Genomic DNA, 26,779 nt, shown 5'->3' with positions numbered 1-26,779 from the left:
CCCCGTCGCCCCGATCGCGGCGGGACCTGGGCAGGGCGAGGGGAGCCCTGGGTGGCCACGCGCCCCCGAAACCTCCAGGCTCTGGCCCCGGCGCACCTGCAGCGCCGCGCGCTCCGGGCCGGGGAGGCCGCAGTCTCGGGCTCTCGGGTCTGTGGCAGGTGCGATGACCGCCCACGGAAAGGGCAGGTGGCGCTCCGCCCCGGCCAGCATCCCCCGTTTTCACTTTGCGCTGGGCCGCACTGCCCAGCCCGCCTCGTTGCTGTTCCTCTAACGTGCAGGCAGCCCCATCTCAGCACTTTGCAACGAGCGCTTCTTCCCTCTGCACAGTTGCCCCCCCCAGACCCCGCCGGGCTTGCCCCTGAGGTCTCCAGGAGCTCTGCCAAATGCCATCCTGGGGGGCTTCCCACCCACCCTGGAGAACTAGCCTCCCCACCCATCCTTCTCCGTCCCCCTTCCCCGGTTTAATTTTCTTCAGAACACGTTCACCCTCATGATTAGGTGTTTATGGCATCCTCTCTCCATAAAATCTAAGCTCTAGGAGAGCAGGGCGTGTTAGGGTTTGCTCACTGCTGCATCCCTAGAATTGGAAACTTGCAAGTGGGTGTTCACGAAAATTTGCTGCATAACTGAGTGCCCATTTTGTAGATGAGAAAATTGAGATGGGAAGTGACTTGCCTAATGTCACAGCACCAGGATTCCATCCAGGCAGCGTGCCTAGGAGACCCTGCTTGGAACCACTGGACTATTCTAGTGCCTTCCTAGGTGGCAGAACTTAGTGTGAGAAAGAAGAATTCACTGGCCATAAATAAAGCCTCCGCAAATTTATCTGCTATTTGAATCAAACATAAGATAAAATGCCGTCTTATTTTATTTGGTCATCTTCTGTTTAGATGAGGAAACTTTAATTAATATCCTCAGACACCAGAGGGGTGTTGACTGACTTCTAGATAGTCATCTTATGGAAACTATAGGCACAAAGGTTAAACACTACATGTGAAAAATATCAAACCACCGTCTACACTAAGATAATATATGAAAAAGCACTGCAAAATACTATTACTTGAGATCAAGGAGACATTATCATTATTTTAAATGCCTGGAGTATAGAGGTTTGTTAAAGAAATGGGTTATTAACATGGTCCTTAAATTAAGGCAACTTTCTCTCAATATTATCCCTTCCTGCTATTTGAAAAGCATTTCCTGCCTACCATTTGACACACATCGGTTAGTCCTTGGGACTCTGGGAGCAGAGTTTTTCAGCTCCAGAGGGCTTCGTCTTTGAAAAAATAATAACTGGTAGAATATCTTTTCTGGTATTATCTTTGCAGATTTACAGGTTAAGAACCTGAAAAGTGTTCCTGAAGGGTAGTCAGTTAACAAGCAGAGAGAGCTCACTCTCCACATCTGCAGTGGCCTATTGTGGGAAGGTCCCTGGGACCAATCAGGGCAGAAGTGGAAACTTGCAAAGATGATGGGGAGCATTTAAAGTGACTGAGTGACTGATGGCAGCAGCTTGGCAGGGAGAGCCATCCTGCATTAATAACACTAATTTGGTCTCTAATTATGTATTTACACAGTGGTCGGCTAAATATCCAGCTGTTGCTCCGTCTCTAGCCCACGGTTCTTCTGTCTGAGGTTGTTTTCTTTTGTCTGGGCTACAGCTGGAATTCGGGATGGAGCCCAGAGACTCTCCTCCAGTTTTGAGTTTATCAGTCCCTGGGTGTGCTTTTCTCATCTCTGTAGGAAATAGAGCATGCAGATCTCTTGAAAGTAAGAGGGAAGAAAAATAATAGCCAGAGTCAAAGATATGATAGCATTCATTTTCTTCTTTCATTTCTTCCATTCTACTTCTCTAGAATTTGAGAGTAGAGGTGAGAAGAAACGCTGTTCCTGCCCAAAATGTAACCCTCAGAAGGCTCTGTGGCCCAGGGAGGAGGGGTAGGTTTCGGAGCAAGTTGGTCAGAGGTCCTGGGAAAAGCATCTGCTTCTGAAAATTGGGCCAAAAAACTTAAAGAAATGAGAACATTGCGGCAAGAAGGAAAAAATGAATAATAAGTTCTTAATCCTTGAGTTCTATTTTTCTTTCCAGCTTTAATTTTTCTCCAGATTTCTGCGAGCCTAAAGTCTTATCTTCAGCAGTACTGAAAGCCATATTCTATTCCTAAGGGTCCAGATGACCTATTTTTTCCCTCCCTGTCATCAAAGCTAGGTGAATGTCATTTTGATGCTTATTTTGCCACGTTGACAAAATTCACGCATTATTCTCTAAGCATTTATTAAGCAGCATGTTAGACCTATAGATGAAAGACAAAGACGGCCAGTCCTGGTCATCCAGGACCTTACAGATTAGCTAACCACAGGACACCCTTATGCAAACCACTAAAACCACTCTTCCTGTCCTCTCCCACCACTAACGTGTAGAAATTGCATGGCACGGGCGTCATTCCCTTGCACAGGAAGATTCATCACTCGTGGAAGCAAAAGAAGAAGGAAACCAACATTTGCTGGACCCTCTGGTGCCCACAGGCCCATACTAGGTGCTTTTGTATTTACAGTCTCATCTAACCCTCCCAAAGTCCTATAAAATTACTGTTATTAACCCTATTTTACAAATAAGAAAACTGAAGCTCCACGTGCCATAGGGCTCATGAGGGCAGAGGTAGCATTCAATTCTAAGTCTAAACAGGGGTCCCAAATCCAACCTTTTGCCATCCTACCACACGTTCCCACAGGTAACTAAGAACAGCTATTCACCCCACAGGCAGGTGCTAGCAAAAGGATAGAAAGAGGACAGATCAAGGTGGAATTACGTGGGTTTCAAACCCAAATAACTTTGGGTTCCCGGCAGGTAACTAATTAAGTGAAACAGACAAGGTGTAATACTCAGGACATTCTGTGCAACGTCTGTTTTAATGGTTAAGTTTAGCTAGGAACAGCACCTGATTGTTTTTATTGTGATAAAATGCACAAAGCATAAAATGTACCATCTTAACCATTTTTAAGTGTTTGGTTCAGTGGTACTAAGTCTATTTGCGTTGCCTTGCAACCATCACCACTGTCCATCCCCAGAACTTTCTCATCTTCCCAAATGGAAACTCTGTACACATTAAACAATAACTCCCCATCCCTCCTCCCCTTTTCAGGTGGTTCATTGTTAGTGTATAGAAAGGTGACTGATTTTGACATGTTGATTTTGTATCCTCCAACTTTCTTCAATTAATGTATTAGTTCTAACAGTGTTTTTTTGTGTGTGTGGGATCTTTAGGGTTTTCCACATATAATATGTCACCTGTGAACAGAGATAGTTTTACTTTTTTCTATCCAGTTTGGTTGCCTTTTCTTTCTTTTTCTTGCCTAATCACTCTGGTTGGAGCTTCCAATCCTATGTTGAATAGAAGTGACAAAAGTAGGCATCCTTATTTTATTCCTGATCTTGAAGGAAAAGTTTTCTGTCTTTCACCATTGAGTATGATGTTACCTGTGGGCTTTTCATACGTGGCCTTCATTATGTTGAGGTAGTTTCCTTCTATTCCTAGTTTGTTAAGTGTTTCTTTTAATCATGAAAGAGTGTTGAATTTTGTCACTTGCTTTTCTGAATCATTTGAGATGATCATGTGGGTTTTTTTTTTCCTTCACTCTATTAATGTAGTGTATTACATTGATTGATTTTCATATATTAAACCATCCTTGCATTCCAGAAATAAATGCCACTTGGTTGTGTTATATAATCCTTTTAATATGCTGCTGAATTCAGTTTGCTAGCATCTTGTTGAGGATATTTTGCATCAATATTTATCAGGGATATTGGTGTGTAATTTTCTTGGTGTATCTTTGACTTTAGTGTCAGGGTAATCTTGACCTGACCTCATAGAATAAAGGGAAGTATTTCCTCCTCTTCAATTTTTGGAAGCCTTTGAGAAGGGTTGCTGCTTTTGTTTTGTTTTGTTTTAATATTTGGTATATTTCACCAATGACGCCACCAGCTCTGGGGAGGCTGGGGGGTGGGGAGAGTTGTTGGGGGGTTACTGATTACCGATTAAATCCCCTTATAGTTTTATAGGTCTATTCAGATACTCTATTTCTTCATGATTCAATCTTAGTAGGCTGTGCATTTCTAGGGATTGGTCTATTTCATCTAGGTTATTCAATTTGTTGGCATACAGTTGTTCATAGTAGTCTGTTATAATCTTTTTTAGTTCCATAAAATCAGTAATAATGTTCCCACTTTCATTTCTAATATTAATGATTTGTTTCTCTCTTTTTTTCAGTCAGTCTAGCTAAAGGTTGGTCAACTTATTTTTATCTTTTCAAAGAACCAGCTTTTGGTTTCATTGATTTTTTTTTCCTATTGTTTTTCTATTCTCTATTTTATTTATCTCTGTGCTAATCTTTATTATTTTCTTCTGCTACCTTTGGGTTTAGTTTGTTCTTCTTTTTCTAATTCCTTAAGGTGTAAAGGTAGATTGTTGTTTTGAGATCTTTCTCCTTTTTCAGTGTAAGCATTTACAGGTATAAATTTTCTCTTTGCACTGCTTCATTGCATTCCATGATTTTTGATATGTTTTGGTTTTCTTTTCATTTGCCTCAAGATATTTTCTTATTTCCCTCATGATTTCCTCTGTGGCACATTGTGCTGTTTAATTTTCACATATTCATGAATTTTCTAGTTTCCCTTCTACTATTGATTTCTACTTTCATTCCCTTGTAAACAGAAAAGATATTTTGTATAATTTTAATCTTTTTTAATTTACTAGGACTTGTTTTGTGGCCTAACATGTAGTCTACCCTGGAGAATGTTTCACACACCCTAGAGAAAAATGTGTATTCTACTGTCATTGGGTGGAGTATTCCATTTATGTCAGAACATGTCTGTTTATATGTTTACGTTTGTTAGGTCCAGTTGATACCTTGATTGTTCAAGTCCTCTAGTTCCTTATTGGTCTTCTTTCAGGTTGTTCAGCACCTGATTTTTCTTCAAAAACAAATCTTAGCAAAGCTAAAGAAGACACTTGAAATAATCTGTTCTGATTCAGACCATGTCCACCACACATTAAATAATCTTCTTATATCAAAATATATATTTAAACTTTTTAAGCAGCTGTTTCCAGGGCTGTCACATTTGGTCATACGGGGTGTGCACTATCCAATATGGATTTGTGCAACTGGTGTTTGCTTTCAACAGACCAGTAGCCCCTTTTCATAGCCCTGGGACAACGTAAGGGCAAAATTCAATTGTCCTCCCAAAGCACAGCCTGTATCCTGAAAAAAGTTTTCGTGTTCCCCCTGCCATGAATGCATAAGATGCAGATGCAACTCTGCCGAACCACAGGGCATCCCAGAGGGGCTTAGGAAAGCCGGTAATGCAGAGGAAGGACTGCTGAGTCAGTCTGGGGTCTCTGCTGCCTAGAGATCAAATAGATATGGGCCTGAAGGGCTCACAGTGGAAATCACACACCAGTTGCAAGTGTCCCCACTCAGGACCTCAGTCAGAAGGAACAGCTGAGTGTCAGGCGTGCACAATAGGCCCATCCTGCAAGGCCTCATTCCATCACTACCCTCAGCAGCAGCTGCAGTGTTTTCTTGTCTGCCTTCTCTCAGTGTCCTATTAAGCACCTTGCTGAAGGCTTAGAAAGGCCAACTCCCTATCTTCCACCTTGCAGAGAACACCGATTTTGTTTAAAAATCTCCTCTTTTTTGCAAAGTAGAGACCATATTACACGCACCCCGCTTCATTATCTGTCCATGATTTACATCCCTTTTGCCTACTAATCTCTGATAAAAAGCTGGTTTCATGCCATGCTTGATTCATATCTTAAGGCCATTCTGCCCTTTCTCCTTTCCTGAGGGGAAAAGTCCATGCAGAACAGACCTACTGCATATATAAGCTGTCTTAGATTTTTGGCAAAGTTTGTAATGGAAACCATAGGCTGTGAACCCAGCACTTAGCCCATGAAAAGTACAGTGACTTTGCTGGTTCACCACTTTTAGAATATTTTACCATGACAAGTACTACTTGCTTTTATCCAACAGTGAGAATTATTTAACTATTAATTAATATTTACATATTATATATTTGTATATTAATATTATAATTAATTAATATTTAATTATTTAACTCATTTTTTTACTTTTTTTACTTTGGCTTCTTGGAAGCTCAGACATAAATTTAAGTGTTCAATTAGAATAATAATATTAGCCTAGGGTTGTGGTGTCACTCTTATTTTTTTCTTATTCTCTATTAATCATTTTCTTAGCTATGTTTATTTTGTAATTATCTGCTTCAAGTCTTTTTTTATGAGTTTATCACTCCGAAGAAACTGAAATAGATTTGTTTCAGAGCGGTCATGTAATTGTCATGACTATTGGACCACTTATATATCACTATCTCCAAATTGTACTGTTCCTTGTATTGTACTAATTGAAACATTCTAAGACACATATAATCCCAGAGTTTCTGCTTTTGATTGTATTAGTATCCTTAATACAATCAAAATCACCCTTATATGTATTTTAGAAACCTTAATTTCTTCTGGTCAATTTTAGAAGATTTCGAGAGAACCTTGAATCTGGAATTGCTCATTTCCATTTAAAGGTCTCTGCCTTGGGAAATGACTGTTCTTTTACTGCTTGCTAGCATACAAAATCCTAATTGAAAAACCTTTACACGTGGTGATGGCATGCATTTAATTTACTTCTGTTCTATTAGGGACATGTCTTGGTCAAGGAAGGAATGCACATTGGAATCTTGATGATTTGTGTTTCATATAGTCTGTGCCTTAGGGGGAGCTCAGCCCCAGGACACTAATATACAGTCCCAGATCCAGGGCATTTGTATCTCTTTCTTACAGGCAAGAATGGCATCCATACAATACTCCAATTTAGAGCAAATCCAAATTCAGTTCAGTTCAATTCAGCGCAATTTATCAAGTCATTATCAAGTGCGCTAGGCATTTTCCAAGTCTCTGGGAGTACAACAATCAATAAGACTCAGTCCCCACCTTCGTGGAGCTCACAAAAAGAGAAGACTAATAAACAGCTCAAAAATTGAAATCAAGGTGTATGTGAGGAGGTAAGGGAGCACAGAAATGGAGTTTCTAGCCAGTGGGGAGAGGGCAGGATAGGCTTTCCAAAGGGGGTGGCCCAGGCATCACAGAGCAGTCAGAGGGGGAAACGTGATGGAAGTCCAGGCCCAGACAGGGGTCAAAAATCCAAAAGATTCAAGAGAGGTAGACTAGGATCTCCCTGGGGTTCTCAGCCTTAGCCTAGTGGCAGAACCAAGGTAGGCTAGGAAGGCGCCCATAAATGTCTGTGGAATTGAACAAGTGAAGTACAAAGGAATCTCAAAAGAAGCACAATAGTGTGAAAAGTGATCATGAAGGGGTCATTACTACTTATTTATCTGGGCCTCTAAAAGTGTTCCAAATTCAGGCTACAGACGGAACTGGGGATTCTTGTATTTACCTGATTCTGAGGTGCTTCTTTATATAAAGCAATTCTCCATTTTGTCAATGAAAGGAGGAGATCTAAAATCGTTTTGAAGCCAATTTAAATATATAAACTTTGGGGGATGGAGATGAAATAGCTGAATGTCTATTCATACTATTTAACTCAATTTAATCACACATGCATGTCAAATGTTATGTAGGTTGAGAAATTGTACCTTTTTGTTTCGTCACCATTTCTTAGTCATCCAGCACAGTTTTGGGAGCCCTGCCCCTCCTCCCATCTGTTTAAGACAGCTTCTGAGCAGGTTTGCAAGCCTCTCACTAGAGACCTGTCCCCTAATGCTGGTTCTCGTTTGCTCTTAGTGATCTTCATAACCACTTACTGTGTTGCTTTAAAAGGCTGATTTGTAAGAGCTGTAGGACCTGAAAAATATCTTTTCCTTCCTCCCTTCTAAGTTCTTGGCTGGGGTCCTTATAACAATAGACGGATTAACAAGAGAAAAGCTTACAAATTTATCTAATAAATGTTTTACGTGACACATGAACCTTCATAAGGAAGTGAAGACATGAAGAAGCAGATAAACCTGAGTGTTTTGATACTGGGTTTGATGAAGATGGGGAAGTCATGGGAAAATGTGAAAGGACAAATGGGGTATAAGCCATGTGTATGCAGTAAACTGGGGGAGACTTAGCAAGGCCTGTTCATTCAGCTTCCTCTCTTGAGTCCCTCCATCTTTGGAGATGAAGATGCTCCTTTCCTCTTGGGATGGAGAGGGCACCTCTCACGTGAGGAGCTCATGACCAGCTGCAGGAAAAGTTCAGAAAATCCTTCCTGCACCTACTGTTTCTCAAATTCTTTCAGTTTGAAATATTCAGTATGCCAAGGTGTCATATTTTGGGGTAGCTTGTCTTCAACCCTGTCAAAGCCAAAACTTAATTGTGAACTCATACTTCCAGGAATAATTTCTAATTTGAGTTAAAATTTTTACCTCCTTTCCCCCCGCTTTTCCTTTCTTTTTATCCTTTCTTTTTCTTTATCTTTTTAGTGATTTTTGTTGTTAAATCTCCATAATCATCCCAAACTAGCAGTGACATAGGTCATTTCAAGTAAATGTGGCTTCCCAAACAGAGTTTTTTGGTTCAAAATATTGAGGGCACCTCAAAATATGACAGATCAGCTAAAAGGTGACCCTCGTATTCATAAAAGTAGTTGTTGTGAGGCTCCTTGCTATAATCATGTAAGGTACACATGGAACTAGTTTACCCGAGCTGGTGAAAGGCTCATTTATTTCTAAAATAAGGTTATACTATAAAGGGTTGGTTGAATTGGTCTCTGCACCCCTGGACAGAGGACCTGGAAGCCGGGTATCCTTCACAAGTTTTAAGATCTCCCAAAGTGCTGGACATTTTCTCATCTGAGACCAGAATAATCCTTGACAGGTCTGATAGTCTACCTTTTGGACAAGAAGGTATCGCTCACACCCAGAGAAGTATTACAAGAAATTTCACAATGTTCCTCAGTATATCCAGACTGTGAGGTTCTCTCCTTTGGATTTTATTTTTTGAGCATTGGCGACAACCCCTAATATTTGTAAAACTCTTACAGTTTACAAAGTGCATTCACAGCCACTCTCCCCAGTTCCTAGCCTCAGTCCTCAGATTAAGAGTCTAGTCTGTCCGTGTGATTAAGCCACAGCACAGCACCCAGGGGCAGACAGGCTCCCCCCTCGGTGTCTTACATGGTGGAGGGGGGCAGTACTGGCGGTTCCCCTGTGGCGGTAGATGCTGAAGGAAGGGAGGAAGGGGTCTGCTAGGTGGGCTGGACACAGAGGCCCAAGTGTAACCAAAAGTGGCGTCCAGATGCTCACCGCTCAAAAGCCAATGAAGAGGCAAGGTTGTTGGAAAGTAAGTTTGCTTTATTTTGGATGCGGGCAAACGAGGGGGACTCCTGTCCAAAGGCCAACTCCCCCCGCCCCATGCCGACAATCAGTGGGCGAAAGCTTTTATAGATGGAGGGAGGCACACAGAAACAGCACAGGCAGCTCTGACAGGCATCTTGAAATTGGTCATCGGTGGTCTGACCAGCGTCATCTCGATTGTTTTAGGTACAGTTAATCTTCAGTTCCAGGGTTGGTTTGTTCCCATTTCCTTGAGGCCAATTCTTAGAAATGTGGCAGCTTACGTCACAGCTACTACAGCCTGGTCATCACGTAGTTACCTTCTTCCACCTGGTGAGGGTTTCAGTATCTACAAGACAGCTCACAGGATACGGCTCAGAATGTTATCCATAGTCCTTGAGGAGGAACTAAAGGTCCTTGACTTTGCTCAATGACTAAACTATTATTATTTGGTCTCCTTGGACTGTCTTCCTTTGTTTCTGCATTTTCTCACTTCTCTGATTAAACTCATTCTTTGGCTAACGTTTTTCCACAGACAGAAGGCCAGCAGAGGACACGGGGGGTAAGGACCATAGGGTCCTGCGCCATTTCACAAGCAGGACAGAGGAAGGGGCTGGCGCGGGGGAAGCAGGAGAGAACCGGAGGGTCTTCAAAGGGCAGGTCCTGGAAGGGCTTGATACCTGGTACGCGCAGGGCAGCCGGAAGCCCCTGAAGGGTTTTCATCTGTGGAGAGATCTGATCAGATGCCCTTTGTGGGCAGTTCCCTTTAACCACAAATGAGCACCGATTATGGGTGGGCGATGGAGATGGGAAGGACCAGGTGGGAGGCTGTGCCCGATGGGGTCCTGACGCAGGGGGGCCAGCAGGTGGGAAAGGAGGGGCGTCAACTTGCTCCAGGCCCCGCAGGCCCGAGGCAAAGCCCTCCCTCCGCGCCTCCTGACTCTGGATCCGGGTGATGTGAGCTCTTGGCAGCTCCAGCGCAGGGACAAGAGCAGCGGTGCCTCCCCTCCCCCAGGCACTCTCCGCGCAGTCATTAGATGCTCACAGAGCACAGAGGGTCCCACGGCCGGCCAGCAGGGAGGACCGGGACCGCGGAGACGCCGAGCGATGCGGAGGCGGCTGCGAGGCCCCGCTCCCTGGCTCTGCGCCCCCTGCGCCGCCGCCCACCCCCTTCCTGGCGGGTCGCCTTTTTCTGAGCCAGCCCCGCCGTGAGAGCAGATAACGCTGCAAATCCCAGGCCTCGGGGTATCGAGTCATTTCTTGTAAATCACCCAGAAAGGCCTGGCCGGGCTGGAAGAAACAATTTACTGCTGCATTATTAAATGGTCCCAGCGCAAGCCGGCCTTTGCCTTGCAGAGTGAAACGCAGGCAACCCAAAGGGCAGGGCGCCGGGAAATTAGAGCAGAAGCGGGGGGGGGGTTCCAGCCCTCACCCCCCAGAAGGCCTCTTTCCTTGAAGCCCGCAGGAACCCCACAATTCGGCGCTGGGGATCCTTCGAGAACGCTACATCATGGTGTAAAAAGGGCTTTTATTTTAAAGGACATCCGTTTCTGCCAGAAAATGTTTGAGGAATGAAGCCAGCGGAAAGAAGAAATGGAAAGCAGATAAACCAAGAGTCCGTTGTCCTTCCCGAGGGCCTCAAGGCGGTCCGGGGGCAGCTGCTCCCCGCAGCCCCTGGTCCCGGTCCTTCTCGCACAGCCCCGCCCAGCATCTTTCCCTCCATCTCGCCCTCTGCGTTCTCGGGAGGGCCCCAGGCCGCGCCCTGCCCTCCTGCAGGGAGCCTCCCTTCTCGTACACGACTAAGGGGAATCCTGTGACCAACACTGTCCCCGTCACCTGGGTTTCTCAAGATGGGGCCACGGAAACCTGTTCCTGCCTCAGACTTTGCTGCACCCCTGCCAGCGTATCTCCACCTCCCCTCCTTCCCTCAACGGAGTGGCTCCTCTTTTACCTGCTTTTAATCCCAGGAAAATGAAGTACATATTCCACCTATGTAGATAATACCAACGATTTTCTCCTCCCATTTCCAAGTGACTTTTAGAAACTGGATCCTGTCAAAAGAATTGCTTTCGTATCTGTAAAGAGAAAAAGTCTTTACCCTATAAACTGTACCTCCTATTCTATTCTTTCTCTGTCCTGTTATTCTCTTGAAGCCAACCTCCTTCAGTAAGAACCCAGACATAAAAGAGCTCCTGGGGAGGGGGCAGAAGGGTGCAAAATTAAGAGGAAAGCTAGGCTTTGGAGCGGCTAATCCTATTTCTGTAGAAAGTTTTCTGCTCACAAATACGTCAAGGAGCACTAGTTCATCGACCCTCACTCAAACCTGTGAAGAACAGGTGTAATCGGGTGACTTGCGCAGAGGCTCAGGGTCAGTAGGTAGAGTTTCCCCCCATTTTCATGGATGTGTTGCCAGACCTCCCACCTCTGCCGGGGGTGTCTCCCAGCCACTCAGGGCTCACACGCGCCTCACCGCCAGGCCCCTGAAGGTGCCGTTGACTCCCAGGCAAGACCCCCGTCCTCCTGTCTGGCGTGTCACGTCCACGGTCTCCTGGCTTCCCTGGCCAGCTCTCCACTGTGCAAACGCCCTCACTCCAGCCTTGGCCACACCTTCAGCTTCGGCTTCTGGCTGGGCTGTCTCCCCTCGGGGTACAGTCTGTTTCTCTCCTCTGTACTCTGCTCACCACGTTGGAGTATGTCTCTTTCCCCCACTGACGTCAACATGCTGTCCCTCTAGGGACCTGCGTTTGTGTCCTCAGCGACCGGCACTTAATAGGTGCCAGTGTTTGTCAGAGGAAAGTGTGGAGGGAGGAACAGAGAGGAGGGAAGCAGGGGAGGACCTGGGTCTGGGCCTTCAGGATGCAAACCTGTTATCCTTTTATCATTGGACGAAGGCACCAAACACACGTGTCCACACACAGGCCAGCTGGTGTGTCCTCCCAGGTCTCCGCTTTGGACCCTCTTCCATCAGGGGCGTTCTTTTCACCTTCTTCTCTTCCATGTAGGCAGATTCTCAACTCTCCTACCAGAAAAGACCTTCCTGGCTCTCGTGTCCAGAGACACAAATATTTATGCCACCTCATGTCACCGTGAGCAACACATGCCAGCGCCCCGCCCTCCCAGGACACATCTTTGGCTCTGTTCCAACCTCGCCACCCACCCGACACCGGCCACCTGCCGCCCCTGCGTGCCTCACTCTTGTTAATTTTATTTACCCTGGGTTAGTGTCACCATTTTGCATCCTCTGGGCCCCCTTCCAAGTTCTCTAGGCATGAATAACTCTGAATGTGGGTGAGTAGACAGCAGCCTTCATTAGAATTAACACTTGATTTTAAACCCTGGGGACCCAGACTCTGTTACTCTCCCAGGGATGCCCTGAATCACAGATCCTTCTAAATAGGCCAGTAACTGTCTATACTGGTGACACTAGCAGGTGATCGGTGGCATGCGGGCCATCACATTTACATGCATGGCAGACTGCAGAAGCACCTTGGGACGTAAGGGAAGAGAAACAGCCAAAGACTCTGTCTCAGACGCTTCCACTGGTACGGGTGGGGCCTCACCAGGAGCAGGAGCTGGTCTGTCCACAGGTGGGGACCCGCCTGAACCAGGGGGCCGTCTTGCCCTTTCACTTTGCAGGTGCCTACCTGCTTTCCTGGAAATGATCAAGCTTACTGAGGTGTGGCATTCGTGCTCCTTATTAGATAACTTTACAGTCGACTGTTCATGCCCAGATGTCATCCTATGTACAGGATACCCTACAACAACGCTTTCCTTTAGCTTCATTTCTTTGGTTGCGTGAATGGTGGCAGGGCCTCCGGGCTTTAATCCAGACAGTGGTCACACTATAGCCACCTCAAAAAGTGTCCCCAGAGTTACCAGGTTTCATCATTGGTCCAAAATGTTTCAGTGAGTTGAGGGAGTTTAAAGTCAGAAAACTGTAGGTATAAATCCTAACTCTGCTATTTGTTAAAAATGTGTCCACAGGTCAGCTGAGGGTTCGGGAAACTAAGGCCCATGGACCAAATTCAGCCCATCACCTACTTTTTCTTCCGTTTAAGTATTGTCTATGGCTGCTTTCTCCCTACAAGGGCAAAGTTGAACTCTTCTGACAGAGAGCCATACGGCCTACAAAACCCCAAATATTTCTTATGTTTACAGAAAAAGTTTGCCGCCCTTTGATAAGAATATTTCGTCTCTCTGAGCCTCAGTTTCCCCATCTGTAAAATGAGCAAAATACTTACATTCAAGAAGTGATGCTGTGAGGAATAAAGGGGCTAAACAATGTGGAAAGTCAACCACAGAGCAGTTTGATACATATCGGGGTTTTTTTTTTAATTATTATTTTAATTTTGCTCTTGTCTATCCATGTGCCTCTTTGCCAGGTGAGAGAAGGTTACAGCTGCTGTCTGCCTGTCTCTGTCCCTGTTTTTGCCTTTTTGTTTCTTTTCATTTTGTCCCACTACACCCCCTACCATCCAACAGAGGAAAACTTCAAGAAAAAAATAGAGGGCTTCCCTGGTGGCGCAGTGGTTAAGAATCCACCTGCCAGGGCAGGGGACACGGGTTCGAGCCCTGGTCCAGGAAGATCCCACATGCTGTGGAGCAGCTAAGCCCGTGCGCCACAACTACTGAGCCCGTGTGCCACAGCTACTGAGCCTGTGTTCTAGAGCCCACGAGCCACAACTACTGAGCCCAAGTGCCACAACTACTGAGGCCACGAGCCACAAATACTGAAGCCCGTGTGCCTAGAGCCTGTACTCCGCAACAAGAGAAGCCACCACAATGAGAAGCCCACGCACCGCATCGAAGAGTAGACCCCGCTCGCTGCAACTAGAGAAAGCCCGGGTGCAGAAATGAAGACCCAAAGCAGCCAAAAATAAAATAAATAAATAAATAAATAAATAAATTTTTAATCTATAAGAAAAAAATAGAGTGATAGTAAAAAAAAAAATAATGGTATGGAAAATAAACTTACTCTAAAGAAAAATATAATTCTACTGGGCATCTCGGGTTACTTATTTTACGTCTTTTGAGTAGTCATTTCTATCATCTTTTTATTTTCAATGTAAATTTACCTTGTAATTTGTAATACTGTACAAAGAATGGTGACTTCTCACCTCCTAAATACAGAATTTTTTCCTAGAGAAAAACTATTAGATGTTTTCAAATTCCTACACACAGAATGTTTGCCTCCTTGGGATTTTTTTTTAATCTAAAAATAATTTAAAAATTAAGATGAGCTGCAGCTATGTGAGATCACCTAAGATTTTTTTTTTCCAATCAGAAGGAAATTACTTTCCACATTTCTTAAGGAGGAGAGACACTTTGCTTCTCCCAACAACTTTCTTCAACTGCTTTCCTATTAAAATACTTTTTAAAATTTCAATTCAGTGTTTCCCTTATCAACTCCTTAGCAGCCTTAAATTTGCCTTGCAAAGAAGCTGAAATCCTCAGGATGGATTACGAAGAGAGTGCGTATCCCTACCAAAATTAAACATATTAAAGCATTTAAATATTTTTAATCACAACTATTACAAGGTTTAAAACAGAGATAAAATGGTTTCAACGCAAGAAGATTTCGAACATCTTAGACCCAATGAAGTTTGTATTACTTTCCTTCCCTTCACCTCACTCCACAAAGATCACAGCATAGGGGGCTTTACATTTTTTCAATTATTACATTCTTTCAACTAGGTGAATTCGATAAGAGTCCAGCCAAGTGGATCTCCTGCTTTTATCTCTGTAACTAAGAGACAAGCTCTAAACATGCTGAAGAAATAGAAAACCTTTCTGGTTTCATGACCTGCTACTCTTGAATTGGGCAACATTTTTCCTCAGATAAAAATTCAGGAAAGGAAATTCCCTGGTGGTCCAGTGGTTAGAACTCCATGCTTTTACTGCCGAGGGCCAGGGTTCGATCCCTGGTTAGGGAAATGAGATCCCACAAGCTGTGTGATGTGGTCAAAAAAAAAAAGATTCAGGAAAATTAGGAGGGCTGTTTAGTCCAGAAAATGTGAAGATAAGAAAAGCCTGATTTTCCTCCTAGGTGCTTGTGCTTCTGATTCATTTTGTGCAAAGAAACCCAAATGGGATCCCTTGGTCTGGGAATAAGTGTGGTCACGGTGAGCCTGAAGGAGCAGGTGTGATGGAAGCCTTCGGGGTCAGACCCCTGAGGGTGGCACTATTCTGGGGTCACCTCCATCCCGCCAGCCCACGAGTTCTACACCCCACACACTTGTCCTCCACACCTCATCCTGCCTGCTGTGGCTGCCGGTCCCATCCTGTCTGTGGTCATGGTGCAGAGCTTGGAATCCCTGAATTCAGATGTCTATCCTCCTGGCTAATCACATCAGCTTGGGCAAGTTATTTAGCCTCTCTCTGGGTCTCTGTTTCCCTGAATGCAAAACAGTGCTTGCCTCAAACTGTCATCGTGAAATTTAAATTGGACAAAGGCTGTAGGTACCTAGCTCATCCCTGTGCACAAAGCGAGGACCCCCACAAACACTCCCTCCTTCTTTGTCTGTGATTATGTGCCTCCCACTCACTAACGGAGCTGTAACTTTTTTTTTTTTTTTTTTTAGAGTGTGTATCTTTCTTTTGGGTAAGAGAAACGCAGAACTCAAAGTCAGAAGCTGTAGGTTTTATCTTCTGTGACTTGAGTGAAGAAGGGAAAAAAAGGAAACCATAACTTGTTTCGACTGCAAGAAATCAACATTATGTGGTCATCTAAAATTCAATATTTTGTCTGTTTGTTCAGGGACTGTACTTTAGGGGGAAAAAGTTATTGTGTTTGTGATGAAAGACTACATACGTTATGAATGGTCATGTGATAATCTCGCCTCCATAACGAGGAGGGTTAAGTTGTAAATCATCCGTTCCCAAACCATTGGTGAGAAAATACTTAAAATTTCCTCCAAAAAAATGTTGAAATTGACAGGATGGAGAAATGGGGTGGAAAGAAGGGAAATAAAGAAGTTTGCGATCAAGATGGTGGGCAGATTAGGAGGCAATATGAGAGCAGCTACTGGATGACAAATGGGCTATCTTCGGAAATTGGTACCCAAGCAGAGTGGCAGATGCTGGCACACTGAGATGCGTGTGATGCGTGCTTATAGCAGGGGAGCTGGACTTAGATTAGGAACTGGGACAGGCTTCCCTAAGCAGAGGAATGGTGCTTAAACTGGAAACTGAAGGATGAGGAGGGATTAACCGGAGAGATGTGGCTTTTCAAGGTAGAGCACAGCATTTCCTGTGTCAGGGAAAAGGGAGAGCTGGCAGGTTGGCTGGGGGACCAGCTGAGCTACCAGTTCAGGCTTCCCAGGAAGAGCCGAGAAAACATCAGCTATGGGCGAGTCAGCTTCCAGCACAGCTCTTCTGTCTCGCAGTAAAGGGAGAGGAGCATCAGGAAGATTCAGGAAGGCGCGAGCCAACGCTCCGTCGAGAGGCGCCCCCTGCCGGCCAAACCTCACGCTTCCCTCGTGATGGATTTCAGAACTCAGACCTAGGAGTTAATTCTGCATGAAGGGTATACCTGTTCTATTATTCTCTCTGCTATTATGTATGTTTGAAGTTTTACACAATAATAATTTCTTCTAAAAAAAAAAGAGAGCCCTTCTCACCAGCTGCAGTTTGGTTGTGAACATGGGCCAGTGGCCAGGGGTTTCCCTGAGACTAACCCTTGGCTGGCCTGTAGCAGGGGAAAGGCAGCAGTTCTGCCCTCCCTAGGGAGAAGGAAAGAGACAGGCTCGTTCTGTTTGTTGAAGAATCAAAGAGTTAGAGTACTTGGTTCAATTCCCTGCACCTCCTACATCCAGGGAATTAGGCTAGAAATCCTATAAAGCATTCTCTAGGTTTTTTCCAGGAACTCTTGTTTACACTCAGGCCACGAACGACACAACGGGAGGACAGGTTTCATTTCACAGTGTTTTGGCATTTGCAGCTCAGACTGAAATTGCAAAGAAGCAGAATAGGAGAGCAATGAAGAATGGTGCAAATTTTTTGAATGTCTCATTCTATCTGTGGTTCTGACTCTAACTTTAGAATCCTTCCTTTCTTCCTTCTTTCTTTCCTTCCTTCCTTCCTCCCTCCTTCCCTCCCTCCCTCTCTCTCTCTTTCTTTCTTTCTTTCTCTCTTCCTTCCAAGTCATAATATATGCCAGGCACCATGCAAGGCACAAAATGACAGAAAAGTAAATAAGCAGGTACTTTTCCTTACCTAAAGGTCCACTCCAGTAAGAAACACAATGATTAAACAAGCACAAAATAAAACATAATTATAAGCTGGGATAAGTGATCTGAAGGAAGAGAATGGGGGCGGGGGTGTGCTTGATATAAAATATACTCCTAGAGAGAAATAATTTCATTCAGGGGCCAAAAGTAGTCCCCTTCCAGTTTAGAGGTTTCAACATAAAACGATCTCTTGGATTGTAATATTTCAAGGGTCTTATATCCCATCCTAATCCCTTTATCCATTATTTTCAAGAGGCGATAATGTTTAAATGCAGATGATAGAACTTTTGCCCACACCTCTTCCATAATTTCCACTGGAGACAAGTTAGGGAGAGGAGAGAGGGAAGATAAATCATTTAACACCTGAGAGTAAGACTCAGTTTCTTTTCTTTAAAATGAGATTGTTGCACTAGGGAAGCTCTGAAGTCTTATCACCTTTTTTAACATTTTAATAAATAATGTGATCCCATGGAGTCCTCTGGAGCTGGTTTTCACCTTAGAATGAAGTTTTCATGAGTTATATGCTATTCATTGTTTTGAAAGAAAATACTATGAGACCCACTATACACCTCCCAGGACTACAGAAGGAATCTTTATAGTTTAGTATTTTAATGATGTGATGGGAATAATATTGTTCAGTGTCACTTATGTAGTGTTCCAGCTTAGAATGCATCACTATTAGGAAACAGACAAACCCAAAATGAGGAAGAGGAATGCTCTTTTTCTTTCCTTTTTCTTTTTCTTTCTCTCTCTCTCTTTCTTTCTTTCTTTCTTTTTTAGGTACTGTACTCTTCAAAAAATGTCAAATAATAAAAGGCAAAGAAAGTCTGTGCAAACATTCCAGATTAAAGAAAACTAAATGGATAAGACAACCAAATGCAATACCTGGTTCTAGACTCAATCTTATACCAGAGGGAAAATCCTGTAATGGACATTGTTTGCCAATTGATGAAAGTGGAACATTGATGGTGGATTAAAAAGAAAAATTGTACCAATGTTAAATGGACTGACGTTGATAAATGTACTGTGGTTATCTAAGAGAATATCCCTCTTCATAGGAAAGAGACACTGGTGTATTTTAGGGTAAAGAATCATTGTGCTAGCCCTTTCCAGCTGCTATAACAAAATACCACGGGCTGAGTGGCTTATAAACAGCAGAGACATCTTGTTCACAGTTCTGGAATCTGGAAGCCGGAAGTCAGGGTTCCAGCACGGTCTGGTGAGAGCCCTCTTCTCTTCTGGGTGGAAGAATCTTCGTGATATTCTTACATGGCAGAAGGGGTAGGGTTCTCTCCAGGGATCCTGCTCATGAGGGCCTCCCAAAGGCCCCACCTACTAATACCATCACCTTTAGGGGGTAGGATTTCAACCTGTAAATTTGGAACACAGCAGCTGTGATGTGTGCAATATACTTTCAAATGTTTGAGAGAGAGAGAGAGAAAGAAGGCAGTGATAAAGCAAATGAGGCCAAATGACAATCTGGGCAAAGATATATGTGTCCAATTACTATTTTTATTCTTGCTATTTTTCTGTAAGTTTACAATTCTTTTCCAATAAAAAGTTAAAATATATGTTGTTGTCTAAAGGAGCACTTAGAGTTCCATGTTCCAGCACAGCGCCTCAGAAGTTCTAGAGAATTCTACCCCTATAATAACACAGTGCCTTGTGGAGGACATCTACGTTGGCATTTGAAACAACTGAGCTGATATTATTTGCATAAAAAGCAGAAGAATTAAAGCGTTTCATGGCAGGTGTGAATTTGTAATGAGGAGTAATTCTAAAATGGCCCCCTGTTTTCTGTTCAGGCATATATTTGTCTTATACAAATTAATTGCTAAACAGATGAAAAAGAAAATCACCATCAAATGAACAAGGGAAATTCTAGTTCTTGTGAAACAGATAATTCATGAAGGGAATGGTTATGATGGGCACGAAATTTGCCTTTGGTAGTGGCTTCTTAAATTGTAAGATACATAGAAAGCAAAGCTGATAGAAAGTCTTCATTTTTCTACTGCCAGAATATTGTCATAACAATTTTATGGCGTGTCAAATGCAGGCTGAATTCCTTTTTTAGGGCATAATGATAAAAGGGGTGATGATTACAGGGGAATTTGGACGAAGCTAATTTTCCAATTCTCTTAAAATCTGACAACGGATAATTTTAGGATGCTGTATACGTAAAGTTGGTTGTTGTTGTTTACTATTTTCACTGCTTTGAATAACAGCCTTCGATAACTGGTACCCTGATCTGACTACCCGATGGAGTCGCTCGCTCCTTCCTTGGCTGGAGCCTGACCAACAGTGCAGCCATCCTCCTGAAGGTGGCGCTGTGCTCCGCGCGGTCCTGAAGGATGCGGGCGGGTGGAAACCCGGAGGGCGTGCTTGTGGAGAAGCAGCCCAGGTGCACAGCTCAAATGCATAAGGAGAACACAGTCTATGCAAGAAGCGACCCGCACCGTCGCAAATGGTGCCAATCAGGAACGAGCTCCTGAGGGCTTCTGTGTCCCACACACGGGTGTTGACATTAAAATGGCACTACGTTTTGTTCTTATACACGAAACTGATAGTATGTCCTTCGCATAATTATTCCATCACCTTTTATCTCCCATCCTCTCACCTTGTTTCTTCTTTCTGTAACTTTTCCTCCTTCCCTCTCTTCTCACTCTTGGAGGTGCTTTAGAATAAATAGATGTTGGTGCTTCCACTGCCTAGAAGTTATATTATCGCAAACTCCTTTGTGCACTGGTGGCTAACTGACCTAGGAATATCGCCTACACTGCCTGAGAGTTGCAGTAATGAAAGGGTTTTTTTGGCTGGCCGGAAAAAACCCTGAAGGCCCAGTGTAAGACATGGATGTTCTGCTGGCTTGATTGGGAGCAGACATGAGACGTGTTGTTGGAAAATATTTTCTTTATCAATAATAATTATTTTTTGGAGTTCACCTTTCCCAAGGAGAATGTGTAAGAAATGGTTTTCGAGGTTGAATGTTTTTTCTATCAATTAGTGTGGCTCTTTCCCCCAAGAGTCATTTTTTGAAATTCATTTTTCAAGGACCATAGACAACAGCTTTTCTCTATTAAAGTATAAAAAGAAAAGTGCAAATTCTATCCTAAGTTGTTGGCCACCCCCATTCCATAGCGGGAGAACTATGGTTAGGAATAGATCTGGTGAGGAAAAGCTAGCTGGACTTAAAAACACGCAAAACCTTTGTTAGTGTTGGTAAGCCTTGTTAGGGCTTAGTAAGTAAACCAGCTGCGGTGCAGACTGACCTGACGTGTCAGTGACAAAGTGGAACTCCCCAGAGAGCTCTCTCGTGAAGGAGGTGGTGTGTTTTCAGGTGAGCCCCGTCCACATCACGACCACAGAGGTGACGTTTCAGACACAGTAGGTGGAGCGAGAGTGGAGGGGAGCAATAAGAATGATGTTTTTAAAATTTGGAAACATACTTTTGGGGGGATACTAACCAAATGGGGCTCACTGCATAATAAGGAAAGTGGTTGATACGTGATTTCTGTACAATATTTAATTCGTGAAAGACTAAGAGGTGCGTGACGGTGAGCAGACGTTTCTTCTTCTGAGTGGAAAGAAGCTGTAGGAAGAGTCTCGGATCATATTAGGACAGACTGCACACCAGGTATCACAAGAAACATGGCCAAGGAGATTCCACGGACTCCTTTTCTTATTTTCAAGAGGCAGTTAACTTTCTTTGATGAATGAACTACATTTATTCTTGTTTAGAAGCAGAAAGGTGAACCAGCTAGCCCCTCAAGTTTCCTGTCATTATCTGTCCCTTTCAATCACAGAATCTCAAAGCTGACAGGGAGCCCTGGAGATCATCCACTTTCTGAATGAGGACGCCAATTTAAATGATTGTCCAAAGTCATGCAGGTCGTAAGTGGCAAAGATGAAACAGCAAGCAAGTTCTGTCAACCTCCCATCCACAGTTATTTTGCCGCCAAACAAAAGGACCTCCCTCATCTCTTTACACCGAATACACAGAAAGCTAACACCCCTCCCCATCTTCAGCCCCAGGCTCCATGCTGGTCCCCAGTAGCACTCCCATTAGCCTCATGTCTTGTCCATATAGTTGGGGCCCCTTAGAGGACAGATCCTAGGACGCCCATCTGAGTGTTTAGTCCAGCTAAAACTCAAAGAAATGAAGAGCTTTGCTGTGGTAGAAGCTAGCCTGCCCCAAGCCCCCAGCCCCATGTGACTTCTTTCCAGGGACAACACTGCATCTCGCTTTTGACAGCCTGTCTTCCTGTTTGCCTTTGTAGGTTTCACAGCGGCCGCCTCCCTCGTGTCCTTGGCTTGGGCCTTGGCCTCCTACCAGAAGGCCCTCCGGGACTCTCGTGATGACAAGAAGCCCATCAGCTACATGGCCGTGGTCATCCAGTTCTGCTGGCACTTCTTCACCATTGCGGCCAGGGTCATCACCTTCGCCCTCTTCGCCTCAGTTTTCCAGCTCTACTTTGGGATCTTCATCGTCCTTCACTGGTGCATCATGACCTTCTGGATCGTCCACTGTGAGACAGAATTCTGTATCACCAAATGGGAAGAGATCGTGTTCGACATGGTGGTGGGGATCATCTACATCTTCAGTTGGTTCAACGTCAAGGAGGGCAGGACACGCTGCAGGCTCTTCATTTACTATTTTGTGATCCTTTTGGAAAACACGGCCTTGAGTGCCCTCTGGTACCTCTACAAGGCTCCCCAGATCGCGGACGCATTTGCCATCCCAGCGCTGTGTGTGGTATTCAGCAGCTTTTTAACTGGCGTTGTTTTTATGCTGATGTATTATGCCTTCTTTCACCCCAACGGACCCAGACTCGGGCGGTCCCCAAGTTGTGCTTGCGGGGACCCCGCCGCTGCCTTCACGCCGTCTCCAGAAGCGGCCACGAGCGCCCTGCGGTCCCTCTCCAACACCCGCAGCGTCGCCGGCGACCGCGACCAGAAATTCGCAGAGCGGGACGGGTGCGTGCCTGTGTTTCAGGTGAGGCCCACGGCCCCGTCCACCCCGTCCTCTCGCCCACCACGGATTGAAGAATCTGTCATTAAAATTGACCTGTTCAGGAATAGGTACCCAGCGTGGGAGAGACACGTTTTGGACCGGAGCCTCCGAAAGGCCATCTTAGCCTTTGAAGGTTCCCCGTCTCCTCCGAGGCTGCAGTACAAAGACGATGCTTTCGTTCAGGAGCGGCTGGAGTACGAAACCACTCTGTAAAACGAAAGGACTCGGTGGAGCCCCCAGCTCCGGACCGAGGGGTGACAGCCGGGCTGTGGCAATAATGAAACTCTGCCCTGGAGCGGGGCAACGAGCTGTGATGTTCCCAGTCTGACCGTCATCGGGATGCGTGTCTGGCCCTCCATCCGCTGACAGCCTGCTGCTGGCCTCCTTTCCAAAAGCCGCCCAGAGACCCTCCTGCTCCACCTGAAGGGACCAGGCCAGCTCAGTAGGACCCCTTGTTGCCACCAACCCCTCCTGCCCCACCTTTCAGCACATCCACCTGAGGGTACTATTATTATGGGAGATGTTGCCTCCGATCAGTAGGGTGTTTTGATGGAGTTAAGTGATCTTTGCATAAAAATATACTGAGTCATACACACACGTGTACACACACACTAACACACACACACACCCCAATCCTGTCAAAATAGCTTAGGTGATTTCTTTTGATGCAAAGCTGTGATTCCCACGGGAATATAAAAGCAAAGAGAGAGAAAGCATATCCCTCAAGACTCCAGGAAAAAAAAAAAAAAAATAGTAAAGCTTAGAAAGAATTCATAAACCATTCTCACGTGAAAACCAATCCCATGCGTGAAAAGCCTATCCAATGGACAGAAAACCCAAGTGTGTTTACGCATGTATTAGAATTGATGGAATGGTTCGTTTTCAACACGTCAGGATTTTTTTTCATCTTAAATTTTCAGTTGAGAACATCTTTCATGACAGATACCCCCCACGCAGCCCATGGCTGGCTTTTGACGAGACCAAGGAGCTAGATACCTTGGTGATGAAAGTTCAACGATAATCAGGATGCAGTATTCAATTGCAAACATGTGATGAAACCACGAAGAGGAAGCGGGAGAAAAAGGCAAAATGAGCCTCTGATTTCCCGGCCTGTGCAGCTCCCATGGGAAGGTCAGGGCAGAGCGGAGGGAGAGCCGCGCTGTGCTCAGGTCCAGGAGTGGAGGCTCTGCGCGAGCGCGGAGAGGCCGGATTCCAGGACACGCCACGCCACACCTTTCTAGTGCCAAACACCGTCCAACACGGGACTGGCGGGGACGCCCTGGACGGCTGAGCGTGAGTGGCGCGAGCCCCACGAAGGCGCAAGAGGGCACGAACAGTAAAGCTCTCCGCTGTGTACAGACCCCCCCTCCCCCATCCAAGGTCAAAGCGATGTGTCTTTTAGAGGCTTTGGGACACATTTTAGTAAGTATGAGCAGACAGATGCAGTGAATATGCTATGAGAAAACCCTTCCGAACCGATCGAGGGCTTATCACTAGATCCAGCTAAGATTCGTATCTGAGTCCTTTGTAAAGTCGCACTCTTACAACAAGCTTCTGGGTTTTAAATACCTCCGTCCAGCAAGTAAACGTTCCCCACTTTCTGTTCCCAGCGTCCCCCGGTCATGGTGCTTTTTGTTGCATTAAAAGTGCCGGTCAAACTTTGATAGTATTTTTTTATAGTTGGTGCAGAGTGGAATAACTCATGGATTATTTCAATATTTTTGTAATAAAAAAATTATAGGGTATACATATAAGCATCATCACTTTTTTTATAGACCTGGAATCGTTTAAAATACTTTAAGCATCATAGTTACTTGGGATGTCAGAAACTGGTCCACAGATCCCATCAACCTGCCTCGGCAGGTTAAGAACATGCGTCTCTTGCAAGATCACCCTACTTTGCCATGTTGGTGCCCCCAGGAACCTGGCCAAGGGTGCTATCAGAATATCAGGGGACAAGAGAAATCAGCTTAACTAGAAAGGGCTTGTCAAGACTGGCCAATGTTTCCCAGGAAATCAAAGATGTAAGTGATTACTTTCTTCCATCTGTTATGACAAACCTGACCACAGTGGAAGATGTCTTAAACTTCCTTCCCTGGTTTTATAGTAACCCAACCGATATACTAAATATTAGTCAAGTCACTTAAAAAAAAATCAGTGTAACATGTTCAGTTTTTTGGACTGTCCAATTAACTTTAAATAGTCAAGGTCTAGAGCCACCACCTGTAATGGGTGTATCATACAGAGACTGCTGTCCCTGTGACGACACCCACAGGAAGTGACAGAGGGCTCGACCTAGGACTTCTTTTGGTACAAAGCCCCAAAGCAATGTTTTAAAAAATGGATGATTTTTATCAGTAGACATATTTTCCTAGTACTCCATGATTTGACCCTTCAAGCAAGAGTCCACTAAAAGATAACAGTCTTTTGTTTGGATGTGAAAACATTATCTAGTCACCAGTAAAGGCCCAGGAAGATGCTCTTCTTGTCGGCAATTAGTGAAAACATCCCACCCCCAACTGTAGAAGGAAAATAATGATTATAATGGCAGATTCTTCACTTTGGTGCCGAACCACGAGTCACTAGCTTCGTTAATTAATGATCTTTGGAAATTGAATTGCTCAGTTGAACTCTACCTTTGATTCCACGAGTAAATAACAGATTATGATAATGTCAGTCAACAAACACAACAGATCCCATCACTCTTCAGTCATGTAAGTCCTAAATTATTTCTCAACTTGATCCTTCATTTAACAGGTCAAGAGTCAAAATAAGTGCTGTGTGGCTAAAAAAACGCTGTACCGTGCTTTGTCTTGGAGGTGAGAATGCAGTCAGGAGGGTGCAAGAAGTTTGAATTTTTCAGTGATTTCCCAAATACTGTAAATACTCTGTTATCCAGCATACTTGAAGATTTTGATGTTTTAGTCAAAAATTCTTGTGAAGGCAATGACATCTCCACCGTGTTATAAATTACAAACTTTCTCAAGATTACAAACAGGAACAACAACAACAAAATTTTTACTTCCAAGGAGAATCATGGCTTAATCTTGCTTCCATGATTCATAAAGTGCTGCATTGCCATGAGACTGTGTGGTGATTAGAACGTGTATTAGTTTCTAGATCCACCGATAACAGAGAGTTTAAAGTATTAGGATTTAAAGAGACATTGTCAACGTACAAAGGAACAAAGTTTGATTTTCATATTTACAGTTTAGTTCTTCCTAAGATTTTATTTTCAATTTACCATTCCGTCATCCACGGAGAGTAACTCAAGAATCCAAAAGGAACCAGCCGTGGTTAGCATACGAATTGGAAACGCTGGATTCTTTATCTGTGGGCTCCAACTAACTTCCTAGGCTGGGTCTACTTGGGTCCCCTGTAGGGGTGAAGGGTCTGTTCTTAGTGCTTGATTTTTGCATAGGACCATGAAATTTTCTAAAAGAAAGTATTAAAAGTTTTTTTCACTTTTAAATTAGCATTTCTCAACAAAACCTTATTTGAAATGAAGGACCATATGTATCTTAACCACACTGAGACTCTAAGTATTTGTGTGGAAGAAAAACAAATTTTTTCTCCATGTAAGTCAAAGTTTGGTCCCCCAAAATGACTATGTCCTTTAAATCTTCTCCCATTTCCATTGTCCTACTTAACTATATACTATCTAGTTCAGTAACCTTGACTTTGCAGACACTTTGTTACTATTCCTTTATGATATTGCTGTGAACACGACAAATGAAATAAATTCTCCTACTGACATGGCAAGAATATGCAATTCAAGTATTAGCAAAAGAGAAAATACAAAGATAATCTAAAGATAAAAGTATATTGAAGTAGTTATACTTAATTTCTAAATGCCCAATTCCTTTGGCTCTGTGAATAAATGAAGTAAGTAAACCAATTAAAAGTGAATAGGAATAATTGAAAGCTCAATGACTTTTAAAAAAAATATTGTATATACGTGTGTACGGTATGGATAACAGATACATATTACATATAATACACGCGTGCACACACACACAACTAAAGTAACAGATGAAAAGAGTAAAGTATATACTGCCCCTTTCATGCATATAAATTGGTATGTTATTGACACATGAACTTTTAGATTAAAAGCTTTTTCCCCCACTCCTTTTTGGCATCAGCCCAAGCGCAGAGCCCATGTCTGTAAGACATCAGCACGCTTGTGAACTTTGGTTG

The 26,779-nt window shown here is 44.1% G+C and overlaps 1 protein-coding gene across 1 annotated transcript in view; it reads left to right on the top strand.

Annotated features, from left to right (window-relative positions):
• XKR4 (XK related 4) overlaps positions 1-22,795 on the top strand; it is a 354,257-nt gene extending 331,462 nt beyond the window's left edge. Inside the window, exon 3 of the mRNA XM_059902136.1 lies at positions 21,849-22,795. Within this exon, the coding sequence (XP_059758119.1) occupies positions 21,849-22,795 (947 nt within the window). The remainder of the gene's footprint in view (positions 1-21,848) is intronic.
• The last annotated feature ends 3,984 nt before the right edge of the window (positions 22,796-26,779 follow it).

This window comes from Balaenoptera ricei, chromosome 17 (genome assembly GCF_028023285.1).
Source record: "Balaenoptera ricei isolate mBalRic1 chromosome 17, mBalRic1.hap2, whole genome shotgun sequence".
Lineage (NCBI taxonomy): Eukaryota > Metazoa > Chordata > Mammalia > Artiodactyla > Balaenopteridae > Balaenoptera > Balaenoptera ricei.
This window is presented reverse-complemented; position numbering and strand designations above follow the sequence as displayed.